This window comes from Engystomops pustulosus, chromosome 3 (genome assembly GCF_040894005.1).
Source record: "Engystomops pustulosus chromosome 3, aEngPut4.maternal, whole genome shotgun sequence".
NCBI lineage: Eukaryota > Metazoa > Chordata > Amphibia > Anura > Leptodactylidae > Engystomops > Engystomops pustulosus.
Genome location: NC_092413.1, coordinates 6201024 through 6228727, shown reverse-complemented (window position 1 = coordinate 6228727; position 27704 = coordinate 6201024). Strand labels below are relative to the sequence as shown.

Sequence of the window (27704 nt, the reverse complement as noted above, 5' to 3'; positions counted from 1 at the left end):
CCAAAATCAGAAACTGATCCAGCAGGAAGGAGAATTAACCCATCCTTTGTATTTCCAATTTTTTGCTCTTCTCCGTGCTTAAAAACAACATCAATAATGCAAGAACCCCACATGTGATTCTGGGATAATAATAACCACACTTTAGTATACTGACCTAATGGGAGTCGTCCAATCATGGACAATTATCTCAGATAACATGGGGTGTTAGTAATGCCCCCGCCCCCCCCCCCCCCCCCAGGGGGGAATGGAGCAGCAGTGAACATATGTGTCCAGCTCATTATTCACAGCTATGAGACTGGAAGACATTTCCAGGAACCCCATAGTCATAATTGAGGGGCTGATCAAGCAATCGTTCCCAGACTTATACCCAATATATGTGCAGGGAGACTTCACTTCCACCATTCACCTGATCATTGGGAATTCCATGTATGAACCCATGTATAACAGAGCTCCGCTTCTTTCCCTTCATCCTATCCTGATCTCAAATAGGCCCAAAGAAATCACCCGACAGGTTCACTTTACTCCCCTCTTACCTGGTGATGTGAGGGGCTGGTGGTCCTCCATCATGACCTCCTTGTACAGGTCCTTGTGTCCTTCTACATACTCCCACTCCTCCATGGAGAAATAGACAGCCACATCCTGACATCTTATAGGAACCTGACACACACAATGACACAGTCATCACCCGGACCCCTCCCTTGTGTTATTATATAATGTCCCAGCATTCCCGGCAGCGCTCACCTCTCCGCTCAGCAGCTCAGTGATCCTGGAGGTAAGTTCTAGGATCTTCTGCTCATGTATCAGTGAATGAGGTGGAGGCTGGGTGATGGGGCTCTGGGTCCATCCTCCTGATACACGGGGGGTCACACACTCACCAGATGACTTCTTCACTACTGTGTATTCCTGTGTATGAAGAAAAATACTTGAGGTTAAAGTGTCCTTCACAAATATCTGGACGTGTCACCGGGATTTTTGGAATCGGCAAAATTTGACAATTAAAAATTTGTAGGAAATGCCATTTATGTTGGATTAATGTTAGATTAGCAGTAATACAGAGGATCTTACCTCTCCGGTCAGCAGGTAGATGATCTCCAGGGTGAGGTCTAATATTCTCCTGGTGGTCTCATTCCTGTCCTTGTCCATCCTTGGTGGGTCACTCAGGGGAAGGAGCGTTCTGGAAGGATCTGGTACTGCAGGGAGATTTATGGAAACCACATATGAGTCACACAGGAACCACACCATGTGACATTCATAACCTCAGTGACTGAGCTGGGGAGATGATCTCCGAGCCTCCAGGAGATGCACAGCTGCTTCTTGTTTATCCTTTGTCTGGTTTCCAGAGTCGTCTTAGACTGGTTGTACACAATCGAGTTTATCAGACAAACCTCCTCTGTGTGTCTGCTGGATTTACAGGACAATGAACTTCTAAACTGAAGCGTCCTGCTGAGTTATGTTCAGTCGTTCTATGTTCAGACCGGTAAGTGTAGCAGAGCAGGTTTGTCAACAGAATTCGCTCGGTGGATCCCAGTTCTCTGATCCGGTGCCCTTCCCGTAGGCCTTCATGTATCAGAAATGATTGCATGTGCCTTGTATGTCAAGTCTGTGAAAATCTGCTGCATCTGGTTAGATGTTTCATACAGATAAATATACGGAGCAGTATGTTAGCAGCATAATATAGAGCATTAGAGCTTGTGCTCTCCTGTCATTCGAGGGGTTACCTGTAGCTCGTGCTCTCCTGTCAGGCGGGGGGGTCACCTGTAGCTCGTGCTCTCATGTCATTCGACGGGTTACCTGTAGCTCGGGCTCTCCTGTCAGGCGGGGGGTTACCTGTAGCTCGGGCTCTCCTGTCAGCCGGGGGGGGGGGTTACCTGTAGCTCGGGCTTTCCTGTCAGGCGGGATGTTACCTGTAGCTCGGGCTCTCCTGTCAGCCGGGGGGTTACCTGTAGCACGGGCTCTCCTGTCAGGCGGGGGGTTACCTGTAGCTCGGGCTCTCCTGTCAGGCGGGGGGTTACCTGTAGCTCGGGCTCTCCTGTCAGACGGGGGGTTACCTGTAGCTCGGGCTCTCCTGTCAGGCGGGGGGTTACCTGTAGCTCGGGCTCTCCTGTCAGGCGGGGGGTTACCTGTAGCTCGGGCTCTCCTGTCAGGCGGGGGGGTTACCTGTAGCTCGGGCTCTCCTGTCAGGCGGGGGGTTACCTGTAGCTCGGGCTCTCCTGTCAGGCGGGGGGTTACCTGTAGCTCGGGCTCTCCTGTCAGGCGGGGGGTTACCTGTAGCTCGGCCTCTCCTGTCAGGCGGGGGGTTACCTGTAGCTCAGGCTCTCCTGTCATTCGAGGGGTTACCTGTAGCTCGGGCTCTCCTGTCATTCGAGGGGTTACCTGTAGCTCGGGCTCTCCTGTCAGGCGGGGGGGTTACCTGTAGCTCGGCCTCTCCTGTCAGGCAGGGGGGGTTACCTGTAGCTCGGGCTCTCCTGTCAGGCAGGGGGTTACCTGTAGCTCGGGCTCTCCTGTCAGGCGGGGGGGTTACCTGTAGCTCGGGCTCTCCTGTCAGGCGGGGGGGTTACCTGTAGCTCGGGCTCTCCTGTCAGGCGGGGGGTTACCTGTAGCTCGGGCTCTCCTGTCAGGCGGGGGGCTACCTGTAGCTCGGGCTCTCCTGTCAGGCGGGGGGTTACCTGTCGCTCGGGCTCTCCTGTCAGGCAGGGGGTTACCTGTAGCTCGGGCTCTCCTGTCAGGCGGGGGGTTACCTGTAGCTCGGGCTCTCCTGTCAGGCGGGGGGTTACCTGTAGCTCGCTCTCTCCTGTCAGGCGGGGGTTACCTGTAGCTCGGGCTCTCCTTTCAGGCGGGGGGTTACCTGTAGCTCGGGCTCTCCTGTCAGGCGGGGGGGGGGGGTTTACCTGTAGCTCGGGCTCTCCTGTCAGGCGGGGGGTTACCTGTAGCTCGGGCTCTCCTGTCAGGTGGGGGGTTACCTGTAGCTCGCTCTCTCCTGTCAGGCGGGGGGTTACCTGTAGCTCGGGCTCTCCTGTCAGGCGGGGGGTTACCTGTAGCTCGGGCTCTCCTGTCAGGCGGGGGGTTACCTGTAGCTCGGGCTCTCCTGTCAGGCGGGGGGGTTACCTGTAGCTCGGACTGTCCTGTCAGGCGGGTGTTACCTGTAGCTCGGGCTCTCCTGTCAGGTGGGGGGTTACCTGTAGCTCGCTCTCTCCTGTCAGGCGGGGGTTACCTGTAGCTCGGGCTCTGCTGTCAGGCGGGGGGGGGTTACATGTAGCTCGGGCTCTCCTGTCAGGCGGGGGGTTACCTGTAGCTCGGGCTCTCCTGTCAGGCGGGGGGTTACCTGTAGCTCGGGCTCTCCTGTCAGGCGGGGGGTTACCTGTAGCTCGGGCTCTCCTGGCAGGCGGGGGGTTACCTGTAGCTCGGGGTCTCCTGTCAGGCGGGGTCTTCATGCGGCTGTGTGGGGGCTGCAGTCACTTCTTTCTCTCCTGTCTCTGGCAGCAGTGAGATATCATGTGATGTGATGGTCAGGGGTCTCCTGACCGTTCTGTGTTTGCTTCAGGTCCTGTCGGCTCCAGATCTCTTCTCCAGGTGCTATTCGCTCCGGACCGTACATTTATAGGGGCTTTGAGGACTCTACACAGACATGGGCCTCGCTCTCAGTCATATGCAACACAGTCACAGCCACATTGTCCTTTGCTCCACCCCCCACAACCTCCTCCTCCTCCTGATTGGTCGGCATGCCTGTCAGTCAGTGTGGTAACAGGAAGCAGCAGGCACAGTGTGCGTTGTCATGACGATAGTGCTGTCCCCTTCTCGGAATGGGATCTTCTTCCCTAGGAATGTGTGACTGATCCCGTGTGAGGCTCGGCGGGAATAATACCTATTACTGTAGTTCATGCAGCAACTACTTCTCTGTATATTATTTGTCTGATCTTGTCTCTGTGTGTATTGTCATGTTAAAGTTAAGTATTTAAAAAACCAAAACAAACTCTCTCAGGACAATGCTGGACCTCATGTGGCCGGAGTGTGTCAGCGGTTCCTGCAGGATGAAGACATTGATGCTATGGACTGACCGCTCGTTCCCCGGACCTGAATCCAATTGAGCTCATCAGGGACATCAGGTCTCGCTCCATCCACCAATGTCACCAAAGACTGTCCAGGAGATGGCGGATGATTTAGTCCAGGTTATGTCTGGTTATACAGATATCCATATACATTACATGGACCCCTCAGTACACAGTATATACAGATATCCATATACATCACATGGACCCCTCAGTACACAGTATACATATATCCATATACATTACATAGACCCCCTCAGTACACAGTATACATATATCCATATACATCACATGGACCCCTCAGTACACTGTGTATATATATATATATATACCGTGTTTCCCCGAAAGTAAGACAGTGTCTTACATTCTTTTTACCCCCAAAAGTCCTACTATGTCTTACTTTTGGGGTATGTCTTATATTGGCGAAAAAATGTCAATTTTTGTTTTAACCATAAAATTAACATTTATTAACAACCTGAACAGTATGGTATTCACCACAAAACAGTTTTATAAAAGCAAGTGCCAAGAATTACACAGTGTAGGGGGTGGTTATACAGTGTAAGGGGGTGGTTATACAGTGTAGGGGGTGGTTATACAGTGTAGGGGGTGGTTATACAGTGTAGGGGGTGGTTATACAGTGTAGGGGGGTGGTTATACAGTGTAAGGGGGTGGTTATACAGTGTAAGGGGGTGGTTATACAGTGTAGGGGTGGTTATACAGTGTAGGGGGTGGTTATACAGTGTAAGGGGGTGGTTATACAGTGTAAGGGGGTGGTTATACAGTGTAGGGGGTGGTTATACAGTGTAAGGGGGTGGTTATACAGTGTAGGGGGTGGTTATACAGTGTAAGGGGGTGGTTATACAGTGTAAGGGGGTGGTTATACAGTGTAGGGGGTGGTTATACAGTGTAAGGGGGTGGTTATACAGTGTAAGGGGGTGGTTATACAGTGTAGGGGGTGGTTATACAGTGTAGGGGGTGGTTATACAGTGTAGGGGGTGGTTATACAGTGTAAGGGGGTGGTTATACAGTGTAAGGGGGTGGTTATACAGTGTAGGGGTGGTTATACAGTGTAGGGGGTGGTTATACAGTGTAAGGGGGTGGTTATACAGTGTAAGGGGGTGGTTATACAGTGTAGGGGGTGGTTATACAGTGTAAGGGGGTGGTTATACAGTGTAGGGGGTGGTTATACAGTGTAAGGGGGTGGTTATACAGTGTAAGGGGGTGGTTATACAGTGTAGGGGGTGGTTATACAGTGTAAGGGGGTGGTTATACAGTGTAGGGGGTGGTTATACAGTGTAAGGGGGTGGTTATACAGTGTAAGGGGGTGGTTATACAGTGTAGGGGGTGGTTATACAGTGTAAGGGGGTGGTTATACAGTGTAGGGGGTGATTATACAGTGTAAGGGGGTGGTTATACAGTGTAGGGGGTGGTTATACAGTGTAAGGGGGTGGTTATACAGTGTAGGGGGTGGTTATACAGTGTAAGGGGGTGGTTATACAGTGTAAGGGGGTGGTTATACAGTGTAAGGGGGTGGTTATACAGTGTAGGGGGTGGTTATACAGTGTAAGGGGGTGGTTATACAGTGTAGGGGGTGGTTATACAGTGTATGGGGGTGGTTATACAGTGTAGGGGGTGGTTATACAGTGTAAGGGGGTGGTTATACAGTGTAAGGGGGTGGTTATACAGTGTAAGGGGGTGGTTATACAGTGTAGGGGGTGGTTATACAGTGTAAGGGGGTGGTTATACAGTGTAGGGGGTGGTTATACAGTGTAGGGGGTGGTTATACAGTGTAGGGGGTGGTTATACAGTGTATGGGGGTGGTTATACAGTGTAAGGGGGTGGTTATACAGTGTAGGGGGTGGTTATACAGTGTAAGGGGGTGGTTATACAGTGTAAGGGGGTGGTTATACAGTGTAAGGGGGTGATTATACAGTGTAGGGGGTGGTTATACAGTGTATGGGGGTGGTTATACAGTGTAAGGGGGTGGTTATACAGTGTAAGGGGGTGGTTATACAGTGTAAGGGGGTGGTTATACAGTGTAGGGGGTGGTTATACAGTGTAGGGGGTGGTTATACAGTGTAGGGGGTGGTTATACAGTGTAGGGGGTGGTTATACAGTGTAGGGGGTGGTTATACAGTGTAAGGGGGTGGTTATACAGTGTAAGGGGGTGGTTATACAGTGTAAGGGGGTGGTTATACAGTGTAAGGGGGGGCATTATACAGTGTACACTGACACACACTGCATTCATACATTATACATGTAAATAAACATGCACACAATGTTCAAATATAGATCAGGCATCACACCTACATACACACTATACATAACATACATACTTTTCAGTGTCACTGACTGCAGGGCTGAGTAGAGGCTGGTCCAGGCTGACATGTGCTCCCCTGCTCCCCCCCTCCAGGTCCGACTGATGTAGCAGAGTTTAGCAGCTACACAGGAGGGGGAGGAGCTGCTCCAGTAACACAGACGGCAGCAGCACAGAGCAGGAAGCTTCTCCCTCGGCTCCATGCTGCAGACTCCACACTGTGCAGGGCTGCTTCCCCTGTCTCCTCTCTCCTCATGTGATCGGAGCCTGCACAGAGTAGCTGAGCTCCGGTCACAGTCTTCTATCGGCCAGGAGCTACAGCAGTGGCAAGAAGAGGCTGCAGCTCCCTGCTCCGTCCGCTCTAACTATGTCTTACTTTCGGGGTACGTCTTACATTAGCCTACCCCCCTAAAACACCCACTATGTCTTACTATCGGGGGTGTCTTACTATCGGGGAAACACGGTATATATATTTATACATCCATACACATCACATGGACCCCTCAGTACACAGTATACATATATCCATATACATCACATGGACCCGTCAGTGCACAGTATACTCGTACATATACAGTACAGACCAAAAGTTTGCACACTTCTCATTCAAAGAGTTTTCTGTATTTTCATGACTATAAAGATTGTAGATTCGCACTGAAGGCTTCAAAACTATGAATTGTGAAACAACTGAAAATCTGTCTTATATTCCAGGTCCTTCTGCTCTGATCACAGGTCTGTACAGTCTGGGCTTCTCTTGATGAGATACAAGAGGTAGTCACCTGGAGAGGTTCTCACATCACAGGTGTTCTGTCAGGGGTAATAAGTGGAATTTCTTGCCTTATAAATGGGGTTGGGACCATCAGTTGTGCAGGAGTCAGGTGGATACACGGCTGATCGTCCTACTGTATTATGGATAGAAAAAAGCAGCAAAATAAAGAAAAACGAGCGCCTATCATTACTATAAGAAATAAAGGTCAGTCAGAAAAATTGGGAAAACTTTGAAAGTGTCCCCAAGTGAAAAACCTGCATGAACCATCAAGTGCTACAAAGAAACTGGGTGACATGAAAACCACCCCACAAAAGGAAGACCAAGAGACACCTCTGCTGCGGAGGAGTAGGGTCACCTCTGCTCCGGAGAAGAGAAGACCTCACAGTGCATGTCAGAGCACATGCGAATCAGGAGGTCTGAGGAACTGCCTAAGGGTGAAGACACACATGGCGTTTTTGGGCCGTTTTTACTAAGTGCGTTTTCAGATCGTTAAAAACGCATGCGTTTTTGTCCGTTTTTCATTGCGCAATTTCGGAACGCATGTTTTTTAACGCATGCGTTTTTAACGATCTGAAAACGCACTTAGTAAAAACGGCCCAAAAACGCCATGTGTGTCTTCACCCTAAGGAGCTCAGAGACAGAATTCTGGCAAGGCACATATCTTGCCAAGGTTACAAAAGCATTTCTCCAGCATTCAAGGTTCCTAAGAGCACAGTGGTCTCCATAATCCTTAACTGGAAGAAGTTTTGGACAACCACAACCCTTCCTTGACCTGGCTGTCCAGCCAAACTGAACAATTTTGGGAGAAGTCCTCCATCAACTTCATGTTGTGGCCCCCTGTCCTTCATCACCCTCATATTGTGGCCCCCTGTCCTCCTCAAATTGTGGGCTCCTCTCCTCCATCCCTCATATTGTGACCCCATGTCTTCCATCCTCCCTTATATTGTGGCCCCCTGTCCTCCATGCTCCTCATATTGTGACCTCCCGTCCTCCATGCTCCCCATATTGTGGCCTTTCTCCTCTATCCTCCTGATATTGTGGCCCTCTGTCTTCATCTTGTTTCTGAGTATTAAACAAGAAAATTTTTACCTTCTCTTGTTCCCCGCAGCAGTCCTGCTTCCAATTCTACCTCCTCTGAGCTGACTCAGAGAAGGGGGGGGGGGGGGGCATTTTAGAGAAGGAGCTACCTCCTCACTATTTCTTTAAACTGTCCATATTGCCTGAAGTGATCTCCAAGATGATTTTTTTTATCCATTACCAATGTTCATTAAAGCATTTTCCTAAGTAATATAGAACAAGTTATGGACCTCTAAAGTGACTTTCCCCCTGTAGCCTCAAAACTTGACTCCTCAAGCTATGATTCTTCTCTATTTGTTTGCATATGACTTGCATATTCAAAAAAGGGCATTTTAGATCCTACGTGAGGGGGATGGAAGAAGCTGGTGCCAGAGCCCCTGTCTCATTGCTAACTACAACTGGACCGGACCTGCGGATATATCGCATGACCCCCTACTTGTGTCAAACAAAGTGTCCGCACATTTAGCCATTCTCATGTAGCAACTACACTGCACCTTGGAATAGGCCACTATTCTAGGACATTGCAAGAAGGAAATATCTACGCTTCATTCCTGTGGCTGTTGGAGGGCGGTGGAGGATGACCAGACGCTTTCGTAGATCCCCTTTTCTTATACAGCTTTCTGCTGATTTGTGAAAGGAAGTTTGGCCCAGAACTCCTCCTCCTTGTCCGACCATAATTATTCTGTATATCCAATAAATGTGAATCTACCGACATCCTCAGTATGTAACCAATCACCATCAAGTAATTCCGTGCCCTATTCCATACTCCATCGCATTTCCGTCGGACTTGGGACTTTTTGGGATTTGCGCCGCTGTGAAAGGTATTTAGAAGGGATCGTGTCGTACGGAATCAGATTTTGCTTTCAAACGACAGAAATTGGGGAGCGCGCCGTCGGACAATCCGACTGATTCGGACTTAGCGCAGGATTTAAGACTCAACTCCGGCGGACCTGAGCGGGGAAGCGACAAATGCAGGATATCGGGCGCACGATCTTAGTGAATCATGGCACAGGGCATTCCGGTCATTCAATGCACATTGGGGAACGCGCCAGGCACGGGTAAGTAAATGTGCCCCACAATGTCCCTCTGCTCACATCTGCACATGCCCGGGGATGTTTGCCATTGACCATCTGAATGATCCAGAGAAGGAAATGGGAGAAAGTCATATATCCAGATGTGACTGATATAGAACATGAAGAAGGATGAGTACATTTCCAAAAACAACATCCCAACCATGAAGCCTGGTGGTAGATACGGGGAGAAATGGGGAGAAGACTGCAACATACTGAAGGGAGAATGGATGGAGCCATGTAATGCGAGTTTTTGGCCAACAACCACCTTAGTTAGAGTGCTGAAGATGGTTCATATTACGTTATATTACATAATCCAATGGAGTGACATGCAATTACAAAAATTACAGACCTCTCCATTCATTGTAGGTTGGAAAAGCTTGGAAAATAAGCAGTGGATCCAATACTTATATTCCCAACCGTATATCTGTAGAGTCTTATTCATGGAACTACTCTACCCTGTAATGAGGACAGACACCAATAATGTGAGACCATTGTCCTAAGATCGAATCTTTGTTTCATGTGCAACTTATGCCATGGAAGAGACTCTGATCATATGGTAACACCGTCATAGTTGGGAATATTTGTAAGGCAAGACACAAGAGGGCTAATTTATTAAGGGTCCGCGGAACGCATTTTTGTCGGGTTTCCCGACGATTTCCATTTTGCGCCGAATTGCCCCGGGATTTTGGCGCACGCGATCGGATTGTGGAGCATTGGCGCCGGCTTGCATGCCGGGGGGGGGGGGGACGGCGTGGCCGTTGGACAACCAGTTGGATTCGGACAAACCGCAGAATTTAAAAATGGAATTATGTCGCAAGATCAAGCACTCACATGCACCAGGATGAAGAAGGTGAACTCCGGTGGACCACAGCGCGAAAGCGACACATGCAGGAAATTGGACGCACAACCTTAGTGAATAGCGGCACACCCGAATCCTCGTCAGACAACGCACCGCGGGATCGCGACATGACTGGGTAAGTAAATCTGCCCCAAGATGTCTTTGTCTTGATCAAGTACAGAAATATGCTGAGCTTCTCCTCTGTTTCCTTAAATTCACAATACCTTTCCTTCACCGATCCATGTCATGACGTTAACTCCAATAAAATAAAGACTTTTAGGTTTTGTCTTTCCTTAATTCTAAACATAAATTTTATTTCTCTGTTCATTTTCTGAAGAGATACAAAATGAAATGAAATGAAAAAAATGCTCATATTTCAAACATTACTGTGGCTTCTCAACTGTGTGAATTCTCTGATGGCGCTTAAGATTAATTTTAGCGCCATAACATTTCCCACACTCAGAACATGAAAATAGTTTCTCCCCAGTGTGACTTCGATGATGGACCAAAAGTAGGTTTTTAGTATGAAAACATTTCCCACATTCAGAACATGAGAATGGTTTCTCCCCTGTGTGAATTCTCTGATGCTGTTTCAGTCCAAGTTTAACATTAAAACATTTCCCACATTCAGAACATGAAAATGGTTTCTCCCCGGTGTGAGTTCTCTGATGATTATTAAGGGTGGTTTTATTACTAAAACATTTCCCACATTCAAAACATGAAAATGGTCTCTCCCCGGTGTGAGTTCTCTGGTGACTTTCGAGAACGGCTTTCGTAGCAAAACTTTTATCACATTCCGAGCATGCGTATGGCTTCTCTCCGGTGTGAAGCTTAGAATGTGTGTTAAGGCTTGATCTTTCTTTAAAGCATTTCCCACATTCTGAACACGAAAATGGTCTCTCTTCTGTGTGAGTTCTCTGGTGACTTTCGAGGCCGGCTTTAGTGGCAAACCTTTTCTCACATTCCGAGCATGTGAATGGCTTTTCTCCTGTGTGAAGCTTAGAATGTGTGAAAAGGTTTGATCTTTCTTTAAAGCATTTCCCACATTCTGAACACGAAAATGGTCTCTCGTCTGTGTGAGTTCTCTCATGTGAAACAAGATGGGATTTAAAAGTAAAACTTTTTCCACATTCTCGACACGAAAATGGTTTCTCTCTTGTGTGACTTCTCTCGTGATTAATTAGGCTTTTTTTCCTAATAAAACATTTCCCACATTGTGAACACGAGAATGGTTTCTCTCCGGTGTGTACCATCTCATGTTTCATTAAGTCTGATCTATTCGCGAAGCTCTTCCCACATAGAGAACATGAATAGGAATTCTCTCCTGTGTGAATTCTCTCGTGTCTAACAAAACTTACTTTATCTGAAAAATATTTCTTGCATACAGAGCACGAAAATGGCTTCTTCCCAGTGTGACTTATTTTATGTACGACCAGCCTCGATTTCTGGTTATAACCTTTCCCACATACAGAACATGAATATAGCATCTCTCCTGTGTGAATTCTCTTGTGCAAATCAAGTTCTGATTTACGGTAAAAACCTTTCCCACATTCTGGACAGGAGTGTGGCTTCTCTCCTGTGTGAATTGGTCCATGTAGTAGAAGATTTCGTTTTTCTATGAACCTTTTCCCACATTCTGAACATGAATACGGCTTCTCCCCTTTGTGAGTTCTCTCATGCCGGACAAGGTTTGCTTTACGGGTAAAGCATTTCCCACATTCTGGACAGGAGTGTGGCTTCTCCAACGTGTGGCTCTTTCGATGTTTGACCAGACCTTTGTGGTTGGAAAACTGTCTTCCACATTCATCGCACTGAAATCTTTTACCCTCTTTTTGCTTTGTAGTTGTGGTAGAAATCTGTGAGCGATCGGGGGAAGGTTCCTTATGATTGTTTGATGGTTTTGTACAGTTGTCTCCAAGTTGGTTGATGTGGTTTTCCTCTGAAGATTGATCCATGATTTTTTCATCTTCTGCTTTCAAATTTAATGATGACATGACACATTCCTGAGATGTATTATTTTCTGTAAAAATTGGAAAAAATATTTCAGTTTTTTTTTTTTTTAAACCAACAACAACATTTTTAACATCCGTACTGGTCTGTGATGCAGTTTTTGGTGTTGTTTGAATTTAAATTGTTGTCCGACTTTCCATTCTTGGCTCAAAGACTGCAATAAATCCACTTTTCCGTCCGACTTTTAAGATGATCACTAAAAGGGATTTTTCCCAGTGGGTGGAGCTTACTGTCAATGTTACTATGTGCGGCCGGTAGGTGGATTTTCACTATTAATTCTAAAGGAGTCCAGGTCGAATTCATTCACATTATTCTCTAAATCATATAAACCCCTGCTGTCCCTCCTAGACTCAAATAGGAGACTTTACTCTCCTCTCACCTGGTGATGTGAGGGGCTGGTGGTCCTCCATCATGACCTCCTTATACAGGTCCTTGTGTCCTTCTACATACTCCCACTCCTCCATGGAGAAATAGACAGCCACATCCTGACATCTTATAGGAACCTGACACACACAATGACACAGTCATCCCCCGGACCCCTCCCTTGTGTTATTATATAATGTCCCAGCATTCCCGGCAGCGCTCACCTCTCCGCTCAGCAGCTCAGTGATCCTGGAGGTAAGTTCTAGGATCTTCTGCTCATGTATCAGTGAATGAGGTGGAGGCTGGGTGATGGGGCTCTGGGTCGAGCCCTCTCTTACTGACTCATGGAGATGGATGTTGGGAGTCGTAGAGTCACCTGGAGTCTTCTTCACTATTGTGTAATCCTGTGTATGAAGAGAGTAAATGATTCAACGCATCTAAAACTTAGGATGTCTGACTATTTTGGGGAATTCTGAAGAGAAAAATATAAAATGTTTTGGACTCTATTAATAAATTTCTTCTATAGACCGGTTCTGTTTCATCACAATCCATATGGACGTGACACCTCCAGAACTGAACTGAATGTTTCTCCTTCGGTATAATGCTTTGGCGAGAAATCGGGAATATTGTCCTGGGTGACAGGGTGAGCCGGTGTTTTTTTATTTTGCCATTGTATAATATCCATACAATAATATAATATAGGGCTGTGATGGCACTCAGAGCCCTTCATATGTAATGTCCCGCAAGAAGGGTCATCACTAAATTCACCATTACAGAACATCTACCACCAGGATGAAAGAGCCTGAGCACCATTAACAACTATGGAGCCTGGAGCCCCTCAGGCTCATTTACATACAGTCCTTCATCCTGGTGGTAGATGCCCTTTAAGTGTATATCATCCTTAATCCGGTAATTTTCCTCTGTAGTTTCATCTGGTCTATTCTAAAGTAATCCAATAATGATCCTTAGCTGTCACCTACTGCCCAAAATGAGAGTTCACATCTGTATTACATCCTGCCTGCCACTAAGGAGTTAATGTGCTATCTATTTGTATTTGAAATTAATGTAACTTTTCTGAGGTAGGCAAGGCTGTGATTGGTTGGAAGCCTCAGAATATTCCAGAACTGTATGGACAGAGCAAGTCTATAAATTCAGACTCTGTAGGCTGTGGGCAGACCCACTCTTGAGATGCCTTCAGTGAGACATGGCCTAATCTCCTGGACCACGGCACCAGGACATATTCACAGTTCTAGGTACTGAGTGACTCAATGGATCCTCCTGCTGTTGCAGAGAGCCAAGGTTCGCCGTGATCGGCCCTAATAGAAATAGGGGCTGAAAGGGTGGAATAATGATTGGAGCTCCTACTCCAGGACATGCTGTTCTTCCTGCTCCGGGACCTGCTGTTCTTCCTGCTCCAGGACCTGCTGTTCTTCCTGCTCCAGGACCTGCTGATCTTCCTGCTCCAGGACCTGCTGATCTTCCTGCTACGGGAGCCAGAAAACTACTTAATAATGAGAGGTTTTTACAATAAGTGGGTTTTTGGATGCAATTTGGACACTTGGTCTCTGAAAGGTTCACCATAACTGATATGAAGTATAGACTACCTCTCCGGTCAGCAGGTAGATGATCTCCAGGGTGAGGTCTAATATTCTCCTGGTGGTCTCATTCCTGTCCTTGTCCATCCTCGGTGGGTCACTCAGGAGAAGGAGCGTTCTGGAAGGATCTGGTACTGCAGGAAGATTTATGGAAAGGAAAGATTTGTCATACAGCGATTGTAAACCAAGCACTGACATAGTATTGTGTGCCCCTCTTTTAGCTTCTTATGACCTGATTTCGTCGTGGTCTCTCCTGTCAGGCGGGGGTTACCTGTAGCTCGGGCTCTCCTGTCAGGCGGGGGGTTACCTGTAGCTCGGGCTCTCCTGTCAGGCGGGGGGGTTACCTGTAACTCGGGCTCTCCTGTCAGGCGGGGGGGGGGGGTTACCTGTAGCTCGGGCTCTCCTGTCAGGCGGGGGGGGGGGGTTACCTGTAGCTCGGGCTCTCCTGTCAGGCGGGGGGTTACCTGTAGCTCGGGCTCTCCTGTCAGGCGGGGGGTTACCTGTAGCTCGGGCTCTCCTGTCAGGCGGGGGGTTACCTGTAGCTCGGGCTCTCCTGTCAGGCGGGGGGTTACCTGTAGATCGGGCTCTCCTGTCAGGCGGGGGGTTACCTGTAGATCGGGCTCTCCTGTCAGGCAGGGGGTTACCTGTATCTCCGGCTCTCCTGTCAGGCGGGGGGGTTACCTGTAGCTCGGGCTCTCCTGTCAGGTGAGGGGTTACCTGTAGCTCGGGCTCTCCTGTCAGGCGGGGGGTTACCTGTAGCTCGGGCTCTCCTGTCAGGCGAGGGGTTACCTGTAGCTCGGGCTCTCCTGTCAGGCGAGGGGTTACCTGTAGCTCGGGCTCTCCTGTCAGGCGGGGGGTTACCTGTAGCTCGGGCTCTCCTGTCAGGCGGAGGGTTACCTGTAGCTCGGGCTCTCCTGTCAGGCGGGGGGTTACCTGTAGCTCGGGCTCTCCTGTCAGGCGGGGGGTTACCTGTAGATCGGGCTCTCCTGTCAGGCAGGGGGTTACCTGTATCTCCGGCTCTCCTGTCAGGTGGGGGGGTTACCTGTAGCTCGGGCTCTCCTGTCAGGTGAGGGGTTACCTGTAGCTCGGGCTCTCCTGTCAGGCGGGGGGTTACCTGTAGCTCGGGCTCTCCTGTCAGGCGAGGGGTTACCTGTAGCTCGGGCTCTCCTGTCAGGCGGGGGGTTACCTGTAGATCGGGCTCTCCTGTCAGGCGGGGGGTTACCTGTAGATCGGGCTCTCCTGTCAGGCAGGGGGTTACCTGTATCTCCGGCTCTCCTGTCAGGTGGGGGGGTTACCTGTAGCTCGGGCTCTCCTGTCAGGTGAGGGGTTACCTGTAGCTCGGGCTCTCCTGTCAGGCGGGGGGTTACCTGTAGCTCGGGCTCTCCTGTCAGGCGGGGGGTTACCTGTAGCTCGGGCTCTCCTGTCAGGCGAGGGGTTACCTGTAACTCGGGCTCTCCTGTCAGGCGGGGGGTTACCTGTAGCTCGGGCTCTCCTGTCAGGCGGGGGGGTTACCTGTAGCTCGGGCTCTCCTGTCAGGCGGGGGGTTACCTGTAGCTCGGGCTCTCCTGTCAGGCGGGGGGTTACCTGTAGCTCGGGCTCTCCTGTCAGGCGGGGGGTTACCTGTAGCTCGGGCTCTCCTGTCAGGCGGGGGGTTACCTGTAGCTCGGGCTCTCCTGTCAGGCGGGGGGTTATTTGTAGCTCGGGCTCTCCTGTCAGGCGGGGGGTTACCTGTAGCTCGGGCTCTCCTGTCAGGCGGGGGGTTACCTGTATCTCCGGCTCTCCTGTCAGGCGGGGGGGTTACCTGTAGCTCGGGCTCTCCTGTCAGGTGAGGGGTTACCTGTAGCTCGGGCTCTCCTGTCAGGCGGGGGGGTTACCTGTAGCTCGGGCTCTCCTGTCAGGCGGGGTGTTACCTGTAGCTCGGGCCCTCCTGTCAGGCGGGGGGTTACCTGTAGCTCGGGCTCTCCTGTCAGGCGGGGGGTTACCTGTAGCTCGGGCTCTCCTGTCAGGCGGGGGGTTACCTGTAGCTCGGGCTCTCCTGTCAGGCGGGGGGTTACCTGTAGCTCGGGCTCTCCTGTCAGGCGGGGGGTTACCTGTAGCTCGGGCTCTCCTGTCAGGCGGGGGGTTACCTGTAGCTCGGGCTCTCCTGTCAGGCGGGGGGTTACCTGTAGCTCAGGCTCTCCTGTCAGGCGGGGGGTTACCTGTAGCTCGGGCTCTCCTGTCAGGCGGGGGGTTACCTGTAGCTCGGGCTCTCCTGTCAGGCGGGGGGTTACCTGTAGCTCGGGCTCTCCTGTCAGGCGGGGGGTTACCTGTAGCTCGGGCTCTCCTGTCAGGCGGGGGGTTACCTGTAGCTCGGGCTCTCCTGTCAGGCGGGGGGGTTCCTGTAGCTCGGGCTCTCCTGTCAGGCGGGGGGTTACCTGTAGCTCGGGCTCTCCTGTCAGGCGGGGGGTTACCTGTAGCTCGGGCTCTCCTGTCAGGCGGGGGCTTCATGCGGCTGTGTGGGGGCTGCAGTCACTTCTTTCTATCTCCTGTCTCTGGCAGCAGTGTGATATCATGTGATGTGCTGGTCGGGGGTCTCCTGACTCCTCTGTTCTGCTGAGGTCTCTGCTCCAGGTCCTGTCAGCTCCAGGCTGTACAGTCACTGGACCTTGCACAGCCACATTTTGCTGTTTTCTTCCCTCACAGCCTCCTCTGATTGGTCAGCATGCCTGTCAGTATGACAACAGGAAGCACAGAGTGGGTCGTCCTGACAACACAGTACCGCCTCCAACTATTAACCTTTTAACTCCACAGCTCTCTTCTGTGTTTTACTCCTCACATTCCAATTGCTATACGTGTTTTATTCTTCTGCTTACAGCGATGCCTGAGAGCTTGTTTTCTGTGTAACACGTTGTACTTACAAATGGCATCATTTGATATTTTGTGCCATGTACTGGGAAGCTGGAAAATATTCCAAAGGCAGTGAAATAACACAGTTGCTGCATTTTATTATAAGCTTTTTACGTCTTCCACTTTTAGTTCCAAATGACACTTTCTCATCATTCTTTAGGTCAGTTCGATCTAGATGTATGACAGAGATCATTGTGTAATTGTTAAATGATGTCCCAAAATTGTTTGATAGGAGGGCATTCCTACCAGATATGCAACATAGTGCCTACTGTACCACCCCGGAAACATTCTATGTCATTCACCAACACTGCAATGTTCCAGTCTCCTAGATGTAAGACCCTACTACAGCCCAGGTGCCAATGTCTTCTCTGCTCCTCTTCTGGGTTTCATTTGGCCGGTTCGAAAAAAACAGGGATGGCACAAAATATGAAAATTTAAAGAACCAGATGCCTCTAGGTCAGTGCTAACAACTTTGCAGAATTATGATTTCGGACCCTAGTGACTCTGTTGAGCCCTCTGATGCCCCTGTCCAGGTCTGTTCCTCTTCCTCTTGGGGGATATTATCTAGTGTTGAGATGACCTGAACAAATTTCCGCCCCATTTCAGATCCGTCATTCAGGCTACTGTCCTATAGTGCGGTGATAGTAACTGCATTTCTATCCTCATATTCTCATGCAGTTTAACTAAAACATTTTGTATTCCAGCTACAGAACACAGAGATGAGTGATAGTAATAACAACAGCACCTGACCACTTCACCTCCATGAGCGACATTCAGCTGTTCAGCAGTGCTCCCAATATGCCCCAGTATGTTCAGTGCTGATGACGACTAATAAGTATCAGGCCAGTCCAAAAACAATGGGGCTCATTTACTAAGGGTCGCGTTCTGCACTTTTGTTGGACTGTGCGCAGTTTTCGGGGATTACATGGCTTGGAAAGGTATTTAACAGGTGTCTGCGCTGGGATTGTGTCGCGCGTGATCGGTTTTTGACACAGCTTCCATGCGATGCAAAACGGGGGGCGGCCGTTGGACAATCTGAATTATTCGGACTGAGCGCACGATTTAACTTTCAAATTGTGTCGCAAGACAATGCACCAGTAAAAAGATGGTCAACTCCGGGGACCTGAGCAGGGGAGCAACACATGCAGTATATCGGGCACACAATCTTAGTGACTCCCCGCACAGCACATTATACACGGACAATGCACTTACATGCACCAGGAAGAAGAAGGTGAACTCCGGGGACCTGAGCGGGGAAGCGACACATGCAGGATATCGGGCACACAATCTTAGTGACTCCCCGCACAGCACATTATACACGGACAATGCACTTACATGCACCAGGAAGAAGAAGGTGAACTCCGGGGACCTGAGCGGGGAAGCGACACATGCAGGATATCGGGGGCAGGATCTTAGTGACTCCCCGCACAGCGCATTATACATGGACAATGCACTTACATGCACCAGGAAGAAGAAGGTGAACTCCGGGGACCTGAGCGGGGAAGTGACACATGCAGGATATCGGACGCAGGATCTTATTGACTCCCCGCACAGTGCATTATACACGGACAATGCACTTACATGCACAGGGAAGAAGAAGGTGAACTCCGGGGACCTGATCGGGGAAGCGACACATGCAGGATATCGGGCGCAGGATCTTAGTGACTCCCCGCACAGCGCATTATACACGGACAATGCACTTACATGTATCAGGAAGAAGAAGGTGAACTCCAGGGACCTGAGCGGGGAAGCGACACATGCAGGATATCGGGCACACAATCTTAGTGACTCCCCGCACAGCGCATTATACAAGGACAATGCACTTACATGCACCAGGAAGAAGAAGGTGAACTCCGGGGACCTGAGCGGGGAAGCGACACATGCAGGATATCGGGAGCATGATCTTAGTGACTCCCCGCACAGCACATTATACACGGACAATGCACTTACATGCACCAGGAAGAAGAAGGTGAACTCCGGGGACCTGAGCGGGGAAGCGACACATTCAGGATATTGGGAGCAGGATCTTAGTGACTCCCCGCACAGCGCATTATACACGGACAATGCACTTACATGCACCAGGAAGAAGAAGGTGAACTCTGGGGACCTGAGCGGGGAAGCAACACATGCAAGATATCGGGCGCATGATCTTAGTGACTCCCCGCACAGTGCATTATACACGGACAATGTACTTACATGCAGCGGGAAGAAGAAGGTGAACTCCGGGGACCTGAGCGGGGAAGCGACACATGCAGGATATTGGGTGCAGGATCTTAGTGACTCCCCGCACAGCGCATTATACACGGACAATGTACTTACATGCACCAGGAAGAAGAAGGTGAACTCCGGGGACCTGAGCGGGGAAGTGACACATGCAGGATATCGGGTGCAGGATCTTAGTGACTCCCCGCACAGCGCATTATACACGGACAATGTACTTACATGCACCAGGAAGAAGAAGGTGAACTCCGGGGACCTGAGCGGGGAAGTGACACATGCAGGATATCGGGCGCAGGATCTTAGTGACTCCCCGCACAGCGCATTATACACGGACAATGCACTTACATGCACCAGGAAGAAGAAGGTGAACTCCGGGGACCTGAGCGGGGAAGCGACACATGCAGGATATCGGGGGCAGGATCTTAGTGACTCCCCGCACAGCGCATTATACATGGACAATGCACTTTCAGTGAACTACAGGGAGAATGTAAGTAAATGTGCGCAGGTTGGGTTGCTGGACCAATAGCTGTCAGCTATTCCATTGGTCAGCCAGGGGACACTTTTGGAGGAGAGGGATGTCGAGGATGAGTTTCTCTCCTGGCAGGCTGGCACCCAGTGCAGCTCACAGGTTTCACTGGAGACTGGCTGGGGGATCCATTGGAGGAGACACCTACCACCTAGGACAGGTTGTCCTTGCCTCTGTGCAGCCTGGCTCACACGACCCACTACATACGCCATTGACTCCTCAATGACCTAATGTCCTTAAGACTGCTTGTAAAATTCAAGTATTTCTCACATTCAGAACATGAAAATGGTTTCCCCCAGTGGGACTTCTCTGATGGACACAGAGTTTGGCTTTAGTAATAAAACATTTCTCATATTCTGTACATCGATAAGCTTCTCTTCTGGGTGGAATTTATAATGTGTAAAGAGGTTTGATCTTTCTTTAAAGTTCTTCCCACTTTCTGAACTTGAAAATGGCTTCTCTTCTGGCTGAATTCTCTGATGTATATCAAGGTTTTGATTTCCAGGCAAGGGACGAGGGGTAAGTGTTCGCCTAGGGGGCTACCCTCGCCTCCCATCCTGGGGTGCCGTCCCAACCCTCAGTAGCGATCAGCAATATCTGTATCTTACAGATCGCTGGTTGCTGTACGCAGCGGGCTCCCTCTATGACGTCAGCGACGTGGGAGGGATCATGTGGTTCCAGGGAGCGCAGGTAGGAAAGTATTATTTTATTTTTTTTGCAGTGGCTATCTATATACACTAAAAGGGGGGCAGGCTGGTTACATGGTACAGAGGGGACAGGCTGGCTATATATTACCTGGGGGGCAGGCTGGTTACATAGTACAGAGGGGGCAGGCTGGCTATATATACTACAGAGGGGAAAGGCAGGCTATATACTACAGAGGGGAAAGGCAGACTATATACTACAGGGGGGGCTGGCTATATACACTACAGGGAGGGACAGGCTTGCTATATACACTTCAGGGGTGGCAGGCTGGTTATATACTACAGGGGGGGCAGACTGGCTATATACTACAGAGACGGCAGGCTGCCTATATACTACAAGGGGTACAGGCTGCCTATATACTGGGGGCAGTGGACTGGCTGGCTGGCTATATACTGAGGACATGGACTACCTATATACTGGGGAAGTGTACTGGGGCCAGATAAATGAGGGGGAAATTATATGGAAGTATTTATTATAGTATATTGATGGGTCGCAAGTGTATTATACTTATATGCAGGGGGCACTTAGCTGTTATCTAGGGGACATTATATTGACTGATTTTCCCCAGAAGTGTGGAGATGTTCCCCAGAAGCATGGCTGGGAAAGATTTCCATGTTGTTCTCTATCTGATGGAGAAGGATTGACGTGCAATTTTGCTTGTCTGCCTAGGGCACCAAAAATGCCTCATCCAAGCCCTAGCGGTGAGATGTCATGTGATGTGATAGACGGGGGTCTCCCGACTCCTCCGTGCAAGTCTCTGCTCCAGACCCTGTCAGCTACAGGCCGCACAGTCACAGGGGCTCAGAGGGCCCCACTCTCTGTCATATACAGCACAGCGAAATATGAAAATGTTTTCCAGGATGGGATAAGGAAAACATTGCCTCTTAGCTACCTTGTAAGGCAGCTCCTTATCATCAAGTATGACTTCCAGGAGGCCTAATGACATCATGCGAGATTAAAGTCAAACCAGCATATCTATTCCAGAAGGAACAGATCAGGAACCTATGGGACAAACCCCAGTGTGTCATTATCAAACAGCCACTTATCCTCCTCTTCCTACTTTCATAGTGGTAGCTGAAGCTCCACCATGTACCTCACCTGCTATACTGCATCAAGTAACCAACCCCCCTCCAGATGTGCCGCCACCAACTACAACTGGCCAACAATTTGAAAAAATGTAGCATGGAAGGACCTGGCAATGGTCAGGAGGCGCTTTCCTGGACTTGCAGAGAAAAAAGTTTAACCTTGATCTTCAACCTACCCACACGCTCAACCTTCTCATTGTGTATGTTGGACCGTCTCTTTGAGCAGTGTGAGGCAGTTAATGACTTATCAGATCAGGATTCGGCAAAAACCACATGAGATCAGGCAAGGGCAGCTCCCTCAGTAGGGACGACAATGGCAAAGGCAACAAAGGGTGGAAGAAGAAGGACAGCTTCCACATCTTCTCGATGACCTGCAGCTGGTCAGGGCACACATTGGTGATGATGCATGAAGAAGCCGAGGAGAACGACCAATGTAGTGCCGTTACATGCAGGAGTCACATAAATAATGCTTAGGATGTGAGTAGATCCACATTTAGATACTTCTCTGCTGATATGTGATGGGACATTTGGCCGGGAACTCATCTTTAGACTAATTATTTGCTGTATATCCAAAAAACGTGAACCTACCAGCATCCTCAGTGATGTCATAGTATGTGTGACAGCGGCAAGATGGCGAAATGTACTACCCAGGCCAAAAGGGGAAAAACCGCCACACTTCAAGCCTTGGGGGAACAGGTCCTCTTTATTGTACACATTCCTTACAGCAGGTAGACGAGCACCCAATGATCTTGTCTTGTCGCAATGTGTCCTGCTAGAGATTATGAGCATTCGTGTTGCATTAATCGTTGGGCGTGTTTGTCCGCCTGCTGTGAGGATTTTATGCTACAATAAAGAGGACCCGTTTCTAAATATTTTCCAGTTTTATTGTCTGACTAATTCGGACTGGAACTGTTGCACTTATGCGGATCCCACGTGGGGTGAAAACAGGACTGCAGGTTGTTGGGGCGAGCTAGAGGAGCTTTTATTTCTTGTACTACCCTGGAAAGTGTGTGAGCACCAGCGGACTCCCCAGACCTCCCCCGATTCGTGACCATCTCTAAAAAGGTTAGAAGGTGCAGGAAGCATCATAAGGAACAAACAGAAGACTTCCCCTTCTTGTCCCGACAGACCCCACTGATAACATCTCCTCAATCCTTACAGGGATTGTCCACTAACTTGAACCTTTACCAGGGTAAGTACAATACCCTAATAGAGCCACTCATATTGTACTTAATCCACTAATGCTTCTACAATGCCTGACCCACCAGCTGCAGGAGTTTGTGTCCAAAAGACATCAACACGCCCCCTGCAGCCACTGATATGAGTTGTTATCCAAAAAGGAAGGGTGTCTAAAGAAATGAGTGAACCTCCACCCTCCAAATCACCTGATGGCGGCAGGACACAGGAAGTCCCAAGTCCTGCTGCCCAGCGTCACATGATCCCTAGAGAAACTCTACCGGCTGGGGTTTTATATTTACCTTGGTAAAACTTCTCATCGGTGACCGACCCATTTAAACTTTCCCTTTTTTTCCTTAGATTCATAATCACTTTCTCCATGGATCTCAGACACAGAAATAACACCATCCAGGAATTAGGATTTATTTGTTCTTAAAGCTTTTCTTACATTCAAAACATAAAATTAATTTTTGTGTCAATTCAAAACTACTTTCTAGTAAAAAAAAAAAAAAAAATTCTACATTTAGATATCCCCTATCTGAATTCTCTGATGCTCCTTTCTCTGATGATCCTTCAGTCTAGATTTAGTAATAAAACCTCTCCCACATACTGAACACAAAAATGGTCTCTCCCCCGTGTGAATTCTCTGATGGTCCTTGAGTTTGGCCATAGTCTTAAAACTTTTCACACATTGGTTGCAGGCATATGGCCTCTCTCCGGTGTGAATTCTCCTATGTTTAACGAGGCTTGATTTTTCTATAAAGCCTTTGCCACATTCTGGACACGGATAGGGCTTCTCTCCTGTGTGAATTCTCTTATGAATAACAAGATGTGAGCTGTGTATAAACCGTTTTCCACACTCTGGACATGAAAATGGTTTCTCTCCCGTGTGACTTCTCTCATGAGTAACAAGATTAGATTTTTTGGAAAACCGTTTGCCACATTCTGCACAGGAGAAAGGCTTCTCTCCCGTGTGAGTTTTCTCATGCGAATCAAAGTTTGATTTTTTCGTAAAGCTCTTCCCACACAGAGCACATAAATACGGTTTCTCTCCATTGTGAATTCTCTCGTGTATCACAAGATTTGATTTACTTGTAAAACATTTCCCACACAGAGAGCAGGAAAATGGCTTCTCCCCTGTGTGAGTTCTCTCGTGTATAATAAGACTCGATTCACTTTTAAAACATTTTCCACATTCCGAACACATCCGTGGATTCTCTCTGGTGCGCGTTCGCTCACGCGTCACACGTTTTGAATGGTCTACGACGCATTTACCACATTCTGTGTGAGCTGTAACCAAATTTGATTTCATTTCAAAGAATTTCCCACACACGGTACATGAAAATGATTTCTCTCCTGTGTGAATTATCTCATGTCGATCAAGTCCCGATTTATGACCAACACATGTTGTGTGGCTTCCATGTGTAACAAGACCTAAGCTTTGAGAAAATTGTTCATTATGTTGAAATCTTTTGTCCTCTCCTTGACTCGTAGTTGTGCTAGAAATCTGACCGTAAGAAGGTTCCTTATGATTAAGGCCCATCGATAGATCCATGCAGTCATATTCATCATCTTCTACTTTAATTATGATAAGGTTTTCCTCTAGAGAGCGCTCGAGGACTACCACGTCTTCTTCGTCTTCCTCGTCTTCTCCTACCACTACTTCACTAAACGTTACATTTTCCTCAGAATTCCTACTGCCATTTTCTAAAAGGGTTAAAGCAGATTTAGAGAATATTTTTTAATTTATAAAATATACAACAATCCTATTGGCCTGAAATTACACATGAGTTTTTTTGGTGCAGTTGAGTGAGAGTGTGAGAGACTTCATCCTGACCTTCATTATTGTTCCGCCTACACCCCCGGCCGTGGGAGCCCCGCCCTGCTCCTCCTACACCCCCGGCCGTGGGAGCCCCGCCCTGCTCCGCCTACACCCCCGGCCGTGGGAGCCCCGCCCTGCTCCGCCTACACCCCCGGCCGTGGGAGCCCCGCCCTGCTCCGCCTACACCCCTGGCCGTGGGAGCCCCGCCCTGCTCCGCCTACACCCCTGGCTGTGGAAGCCCCGCCCTGCTGATGACACAGATCTATATTTCAGGACCAGTTATTTCCTCTCTTCTAGCCTGAATTCAAGAGCGGCTATCAGTCATATCCTTCTTCTCTTCCCATTTTCTAAAACTTACAAAAATGGACAAAACAAACCTCATAGGCCCACATTTTTCAAAACTAGTACAGTCTGTACTATGTGCAGTTTGCTTGTTGAGCGTGCAGAGCACGGCAGATTATGAACGCTTGACGCTGGGTCTTCACATTTTTTTCTAAATACATGTGCGACCAGTTTACACATTCTTTTTAGAGCAAAGTCAGACAGAAAACTGGAACAAATGCTTTCATAAATGTGAGTTATAATCTTTCCCCCACCTAAAACATCACTCCCACTAGACCCAACCGGTGGTTCCACACTCTCCCTGGTCCCTAAAGTTCGCTGCCTTGGAGCCATCTTTGACTCTGCATGATCACATTTTGCTTTTAAAAAAGGGCAACACAAAACATTCAAGAACTTCATTTACTCTCCTCTTACCTGGTGATGTGAGGGGCTGGTGGTCCTCCATCATGACCTCCTTGTACAGGTCCTTGTGTCCTTCTACATACTCCCACTCCTCCATGGAGAAATAGACAGCCACATCCTGACATCTTATAGGAACCTGACACACACAATGACACAGTCATCCCCCGGACCCCTCCCTTGTGTTATTATATAATGTCCCAGCATTCCCGGCAGCGCTCACCTCTCCGCTCAGCAGCTCAGTGATCCTGGAGGTAAGTTCTAGGATCTTCTGCTCATGTATCAGTGAATGAGGTGGAGGCTCGGTGATGGGGCCTTGGGTCCATCCTCCTGATACACGGGGGGTCACACACTCACCAGACGACTTCTTCACTACTGTGTAATCCTGTGAATGAAGAAAAAACAAACAATAATCCTTACCAACATATTTAGAAGTCAGAACAAATCCCTGAATTAAATCAATCTGACAACCCACTGAATATAGACGTCAACATATCCAGAGTCTACAGCGACGTCTTTAGATGTTGCTGTAGTTTTCTTCTGCACTAATCGTGGGGGCAGGACAGGGTCAGAGACAGCCGGAAGCCCTAGAAGCGGTTTATTACCGCTTCTTCCTTCTCCACTCCTCGCTGCATAGCACTGATACAGCGCAGTGCAGTGAGGAGCAGAGTCTGCACTGCCGCCGACTCTACAGACCCTTGCAGTAAGCGGCCATGTGATTTCCATGTCTGTGAGTCCAATATCCATTGTTGAAAATATTTGAGGGTTTTATTAGAGAGGCTACCCTGAAGTATCTCACTGTACATAACCTTATAAGCCAGCATCAGCATGGGGTTTGTTATGAATGGATCGAACTGATCAGCTTCTACGAAGAGGTAAGTTCTAAAGTGGATCTGGGGGGGGACGCTGGCGATGTTTTGTTAAGGCTACATTCACACGAACATCTACACGTCCCCCATACACCTCAATGGTCTCATGGCGCCGTAAGGGAGCGGTACGGTCCCGCACATGTGTACCGTAGCCTGTAGAAATGTAGGACATGTCCTATCTTTCAACGGAATACGGCCCCAGGCCCTATGTTACTCTATGCAGAGGGGCAGGGGTGAGCGGCGCTATCCCCGGCGCCGATGTATGCCCACCGTACTACGGTACGGCGGGAATACATCGTGTGAATGTAGCCTAAAGTTGCATTCACAAGTGTGGCTTCTCCAGTCCTGTATTTCTGCACTGTATGAATCCGTATATACGTGACGATTTTTATATGCACGTAGGGCACCGTATCCATATCAAATACATTGGGCTGGCAGATGATAGCTGGCTGAATAGTGGCTGACATAATGCAGCCATAGCACCACCAAAGAATAAAAATAGAAAAAAGGTCCGCTAACTGTTTATTTTTAACGGTCTCCAAGTGTCAAGAAAAAAAATAAAATACAGAAAAAAATCTTACGATATTTCACAAAAAGGGAGTTATGGACCTTGAACCAATAAGTATGAAAAGTCATAAAAAATGCTCAGGTCAGTTAAGTCTTCTGAGGCCTAGTCCGAAAGGGGTTAAGAACCCAACAACTGTCTACGCATAACTAGTATTACATACAAGAAAGGGATCCAGAGATCAGAATGATACGGTGGTATCAGAGTTTTTCTTCTCTTACAGTAAAGGATCTCCTCCGCTGCTGACATGGAAACCATTTTTAATGGTTACAGAGTAATACTGGAAAACAGATGAATATTAGGAAAATACGCAGCCCGATGCGAAATGTCTATTGCCTCGGTACAGGCATCTTGCACGTCCTCCCTCATTATACACCTTATCTCCTAATATACTGTAACAAATGAGTTTACCTCTCCGGTCAGCAGGTAGATGATCTCCAAGGTGAGGTCCAATATGGTCCTGGTGGTCTCATTCCTGTCCTTGTCCATCCTCGGTGGGTCACTCAGGAGAAGGAGCGTTCTGGAAGGATCTAGTACTGCTGGAAGATTTATGGAAAGGAGAGGTTCTAAGTCATATATGGATCATAGAGGGCTTCAATAATTAATAGCTATAAGAAAATAGAGTCCATCTCACCGCCACAGCCTAGGTGCACGGAGAGATACGTCAAACCTTCAGCGACTCAGCATACAATAGGAAGAATACTCCAGCATGTCCACGGGATAAGTAAAATCAACTGCACTTTATTGATTCCATTTAAAAAGGTGCATGAAACATCACTTCATTGATAAGGACACAGCAAGACCAACGCGTTTTGTGCCGGAGTATCCGTTCAATAGTTAATAGGTTACGACCCCCACATTCACATATGTTTTTATGTACACGTTTATGCCAGGGAAGTTCATGATCTATAGACATATACTGGCAGGTGGGGACCTCCTTTTTGCTCCTCTACAATATAAATTGCATCCGCCAGAAGACACAAGATAGAAAGATGCAGCAGACTGTGTGATTTCCTCATGC

General features: G+C 48.7%; 3 protein-coding genes across 3 annotated transcripts in view; 1 reads left to right on the top strand and 2 right to left on the bottom strand.

The window, feature by feature from the left end:
* The window catches only part of LOC140120787 (uncharacterized), a 28261-nt gene extending 2824 nt beyond the window's left edge, over nt 1-25437 (bottom strand). The window contains exons 1-9 of the mRNA XM_072139730.1: nt 25265-25437; nt 23212-24393; nt 14098-14222; nt 13867-13977; nt 12832-12897; nt 12510-12627; nt 10508-12140; nt 9443-9560; nt 534-654 (exon numbers count right to left, since the gene is read on the bottom strand). Coding sequence (XP_071995831.1) covers nt 534-654; nt 9443-9560; nt 10508-12140; nt 12510-12627; nt 12832-12897; nt 13867-13977; nt 14098-14222; nt 23212-24393; nt 25265-25349 — 3559 coding nt within the window. The 5' untranslated portion in view covers nt 25350-25437. The remainder of the gene's footprint in view (nt 1-533; nt 655-9442; nt 9561-10507; nt 12141-12509; nt 12628-12831; nt 12898-13866; nt 13978-14097; nt 14223-23211; nt 24394-25264) is intronic.
* RRP36 (ribosomal RNA processing 36) overlaps nt 1-27704 on the top strand; it is a 233380-nt gene that overhangs the window by 41863 nt on the left and 163813 nt on the right. The gene's annotated exons all lie outside the window — the stretch shown is intronic.
* Nucleotides 644-3685, bottom strand: LOC140120893 (oocyte zinc finger protein XlCOF29-like). Its single transcript, XM_072139928.1, has 3 exons — nt 3395-3685; nt 1066-1190; nt 644-903 (listed from the first exon to the last, which is right to left on the bottom strand). Exons 1-3 carry the CDS (start codon nt 3429-3431, stop codon nt 682-684), a joined length of 384 nt encoding a protein of 127 aa, XP_071996029.1. The 5' UTR covers nt 3432-3685; the 3' UTR covers nt 644-681.

Bases quoted from the DNA above. Each gene is read 5' to 3' on its own strand.
- LOC140120893 (XM_072139928.1), bottom strand. From the start codon at position 3,431: ATGAAGACCCCGCCTGACAGGAGACCCCGAGCTACAG. The intron at 1,191-3,394 runs GTAACCCCCCGC...ATCTCCCTGCAG, and splicing joins CAGGAGACCCCGAGCTACAG to TACCAGATCCTTCCAGAACG. The intron at 904-1,065 runs GTAAGATCCTCT...CTTCATACACAG, and splicing joins TCTACCTGCTGACCGGAGAG to GAATACACAGTAGTGAAGAA.